General features: G+C 38.1%; 1 protein-coding gene across 1 annotated transcript; it reads right to left on the bottom strand.

Annotated features, from left to right (window-relative positions):
• Positions 1 to 2691: 2691 nt before the first annotated feature.
• LOC114375467 lies at positions 2692 to 4374 on the bottom strand. The gene is made up of 6 exons (XM_028333250.1): positions 4003 to 4374; positions 3770 to 3889; positions 3512 to 3610; positions 3242 to 3394; positions 3034 to 3110; positions 2692 to 2905 (listed from the first exon to the last, which is right to left on the bottom strand). Exons 1-6 carry the CDS (start codon positions 4372 to 4374, stop codon positions 2692 to 2694), a joined length of 1035 nt encoding a protein of 344 aa, XP_028189051.1.
• Positions 4375 to 4666: the final 292 nt, after the last annotated feature.

Raw genomic sequence — 4666 nt, 5'->3', positions numbered from 1 at the left:
TTCACATTTATTTGTTACGTCCACAACAAAATTATTACTTAATTCTAAAAAAGCATGTATGATATATCATTGTCTGAGTTGACAACACATTGTGAAAAAACATGTATGTATTTTTGTTGTCTGCATTAACATAAAGCACGTGAAAGGACCCTGCACAACATGACTACACATGCAGATCTGATGTAAGTTAAAGCATGTCACGTCATTGGTGTAGTTGACAACACATACAGAAAGCATGTGCATGTGTATTTTTAATCTTTAAATAATGCAGCACTGATACTAAAACTCATCTATATATATGGCACAGCCTAACACTATAAGAAAGCACAAGTTTCAATCTCAACCCAACTCTTTCAAAAAACTATGGCATTCTTAGGAGAGACAAGCAGTCAGACAGTTGTGAACTCCACATTAGGTTTTATTTTTCCAAATGGATCCATTGTTCACAATGACAGTGGTGTTTCCTTTCAAGCTTTCACTCCAGTTCCTATTTGAGTACCTAACGGGTGTGATTTTCAAACATTAAAAACCAGAATACATAATACCTTTAAGCTAACCGACAAGCAATTGTTGGATGAAATTTACTACCGACAACCTTTCACATATGCAGGTAATCAATTTCGGTTTCAATGTATGCAACTGAAACATGATGCTGATGTTAACACAATGTTAATGTGTAATCATGAATTTTCGTTTGTTGGTCCGATTGAGTAATTATGTAGCATTGCTAGAACCCCAGATGGTATTTTAAACTTACTTGAAGCTACTATGACCCCTACGCATGATGTCGCGCTATATTACAATGGGAGGTGGAACATGTCACGCCAAAATGAGTTTGTTGGTTACTCGTTCACAGGAAAAAATCCCAAAAAGTTTGACATTCCCATCGGATGTACCATGGATGAACTGAAGGATTTGATCAAGCAAGTTGCGCCTCCAGGGATTCCCCCTTATGGTATTGATGAAACACAAATGGTAAGACGATTGTTTTTTCGGAAACCAAGTCACCATGAGTATTCAGAAAAAGTTATAAAATTCAAAATAATTGAACTCAAAACCAACGATGACGTGAAGACGGTGTTGATCGAGTCTAACTACTGGAAAAAGATTAGGCCAATAGAAATTTTAGTTGTTTTCAGTACACCTGTATCAAAAATGGAAGACGACTTGTCCTTGTCGCAAAATTAGCATGAGTTACTTGTAGTATTTGATGCAAATTTAATTTCGTTCGACTATGTTCAAGTTAATGTATTGTTTGAATTCATGTATCGCATAATTGTTTTTTCTTTTTTCTAGAAATGGAAGATGAGTTGTCATTCTCTGTTAAATTTGATTTCTAATACTTTTACTTTTTTGTCGGTCTTGCAATTTTTTTTAAATATAAAAAAAACAACTACAACAACCAAAAATATTACAATTAATTATTTAAACTCAAGTAGTTCATTTTTTTAAACAAACTACTATAAAAAAATTTAATTAAAATACATTTTGTCATCAATTAAAAATAATTTAATGTTTCACTAATTAAAAATATTTAACAAAGTACATTTAACTCTAATGCAAAATATGGAAATAAAGAAAATAAATAAATTATATGAGTCAATTATTAATTTAATATGTTGTATAATGCTTCAAATGAGATGAGAAGGTTTTATTTTTTAGTCTTTCAAATTAGAAGGTTTTCTTTTTTAGTCTCTTAAAATAGAATATAAAAATGTTATGCCTAATTATAAAATTATAAAATATAAATACGGATTTTTATCTGAGGAGGCAAATTTAAAAAAAAACATTTTTTTAATTTGATAGAATAAAATTATAATTTTTTTTAATTAGAAGTTTTTTAAGCATGTGTGTCCATGTTTTCAACTTCTTTATTTCAATTTCCATTTTTTGTTTAATTTATTCTTTTCTACACCCTTTTCAACTTCTTTATTTCAATTATATTTAAAGTTATATTAAAAATTATTTTTTATTAGTTGGTAAACTAAGTTAACTAGATCATTTATAATAATTTACATATACTATAACTAAGTTAACTAGACCATTTTAATAACACGCGTGTATATAGACACAAATATAAAATATGAGATATGATTCTAGGTTTTTAGGCAAAGGGAATACACAATCAATGGAAATAAATAAAACTAACATTACTAATGGAAATAAATAAAACCAACATTACTAATGAAATGGGTTCATGTACAATATCTGTATATACATCAAATATCAATATAAAATATGTAAATAAATTACGCCTGATCCGTGCGCCACCTGCATCGAGACCTAACATATACTAGCTGGTCCTATGTGATACTCCTGGTCATCCTGAGGCATTCTTCGATCACCTCATGTGTCGATGAGCCTGGCGTGACCACCCCTAGACTCAGATGGTGCTCCAACCTCTCAGCAATCTCATGGCAAACTTTCTGTTAAATACAAAACAAACAGACTACACAAATTATTATGAAAATATTGATGTAAATGGCGTAAATTATTAGTATTACTTACCACTGCATGTTTAGGCTCCTCAACAGCGGGCCTCGCAGATGTCGACGGTGCTCCTAGCTCCGGCATGTGAGGGATATCTATCTGTGGAGTCTGAGGGACGACTCGGGGCTACGGGGCATGACCATCTGGCAGAGGATCTGATGTGTGGCCTGGTGTCAGGAAAGGATGGGAGATGCGGAAGAATCAGTTCGTGTAGTCACTAGCACACTGACCTGGCACAACGCATACCTTACTTGCTAGAACCATATGATCCAAGTAGTGCATCCACCTGTCGTGTATATCATCATACGACACCCATGAATCGACAGGCGAAGCAAGAATGGTTTGGGTGAATCTAAACTGTCCCACGACCCTCTCTGGTCGGTAATAAACAGCAACAGGCCCCCAGCGCAGGAGACTGGAATAGCATGAAATCAAATGAAAGTCCCAGACCGATCAGTGCTCCCCATATGGGATCCAACAGACATCCAGAATCTGGAGTCGGTCCAGGCGCTCCCTGTATGCCGGTGTATGTATGCTCTTCACAGTCTTCTTCGTCGCAATCCATCTACACGCATGCGGGGAATCCTCACCGTAGTCTTGATCAGTAGTGGACTCCACGACTGAGGGAAAGTGCTCGTAAATCCAGCATTATAGATGTAACATCAAAATGATAAACATTAATAATGAAAGTCTAACAAAATTTAAAGTTGAACATTATTGAACCTCAACGAATGAAAAACATGTCTGTTACCTGCAGTAGTGTGATGTAACCACCAAGCTGTCGGCTGGCATCGTTGAGCTGGTCGTACATATGCACCAGAGTAGCCACTCCCCAGGTGTACCTCCCGGTCTGACTGAGGTCACGAAGGGCCTCCAAATACACAACATGCACATTGGTTGCACTCTTGTTAGCAAATAGAGTGCAACCCAAAAGATGAAGAAGATATGTGTGAGCCGCAGCTGTCCAATGACCTTCCTGGCATCGGTTCTCGTATATATCATGTACCCATTACAGGCATACGTACGGTCCACAACACTGCCCTGTCTCAGCCCTAGCAGCCTCTGCAGAGACCATCAATAAGTCCACCAGCATCTGAACCGCATCATCCACGTGTAAGGACTAAAAGGTGTGCAAGTCGCCAACCACGGGCAGATGTAGAATCCAGGAGATGTCGTCCAACATGATCGTGAGTTCTCCCATAGGGAGATGGAAACTAGACATCTCCCGGTGCCACCGCTCGACAAACGAGGACAACAGTCCCCGATCACTGGTGTCTACCAAACACGCAATCAGAGGACTTAGTCCTGTCCCAACAACTAGTCCCTCAATGGCAGGGACATGCCTGCCTAAACTATGGACCTTCCTCCCGTGAGAGGATAACTTCAACTTAGGACGCTCCTGAATTGAATTATAAAGGAACGCAAAATTCGTTAAAATCATCATTTAAAGGAAAACTATTTTCAATCATAAAGTATAATTAACAAGTAACTAAAAATAAATATTATAAATACCTCTACCATCCATACGCTGCAAGCAACGTGATCCGCATACTGGGTCAGCATGGATGGGTCGCTCGGACCACTCAGAAATCCCTCATGCTCATCCTCAATAGCCAGCACGCCTATGTCTGCAGGAATGTCTGCCCCAGTGTCCTCTACATCAGCTGGTGCCATCGGGTCATCTGGAAATACGTGAGCCTCTACATCTGGCACAAGGACCACTGGCTCATCGTGCGCCACAGTCACAGGGACTCGCTGCCTCCGTGCAGATGTGGTAGGCCTTCGACACTGCGGAGCATCATTGGAATCATCACGATCTCCTCGGCCCACACCTCTGCCAGTAACATGACCTAAGGCACGACCTAATCCTCTAGTCCTAACCATGATCTGCAAATGAGTACCGCAAATTCCATCACTGATTTCATTCTCTCAAATTTCTTTGGTCTAACGCATATAGGCATTATGTTTTTTCAGGCACTACTTGGTAGAAAAAGGATATTCACTTTGAAATTAAGATATATGCATTGCTTATAAGTGACACTGATTTGGAAACATGAGAGATTTGGGAAGCAATATCCCCTTCAAAGTTAGAATCAGACAAGTTGACATGTGTGAGTCTCACAAACCCACCAAAGCCAGATGACAAATGAGAATGATTAAAATCATTGAAAGCATG

Source organism: Glycine soja, chromosome 2 (genome assembly GCF_004193775.1).
Source record: "Glycine soja cultivar W05 chromosome 2, ASM419377v2, whole genome shotgun sequence".
Classification (NCBI taxonomy): domain Eukaryota; kingdom Viridiplantae; phylum Streptophyta; class Magnoliopsida; order Fabales; family Fabaceae; genus Glycine; species Glycine soja.
This window is presented reverse-complemented; position numbering and strand designations above follow the sequence as displayed.

Coding starts and splice junctions, on each gene's coding strand:
- LOC114375467 (XM_028333250.1), bottom strand. CDS start 4,374: ATGGTTAGGACTAGAGGATTAGGTCGTGCCTTAGGTCATGTTACTGGC. Junction 3,890..4,002: donor GCAGCGTATGGATGGTAGAG/GTATTTATAATA, acceptor AATTCAATTCAG/GAGCGTCCTAAGTTGAAGTT. Junction 3,611..3,769: donor GTCCTCTGATTGCGTGTTTG/GTAGACACCAGT, acceptor CACACCTTTTAG/TCCTTACACGTGGATGATGC.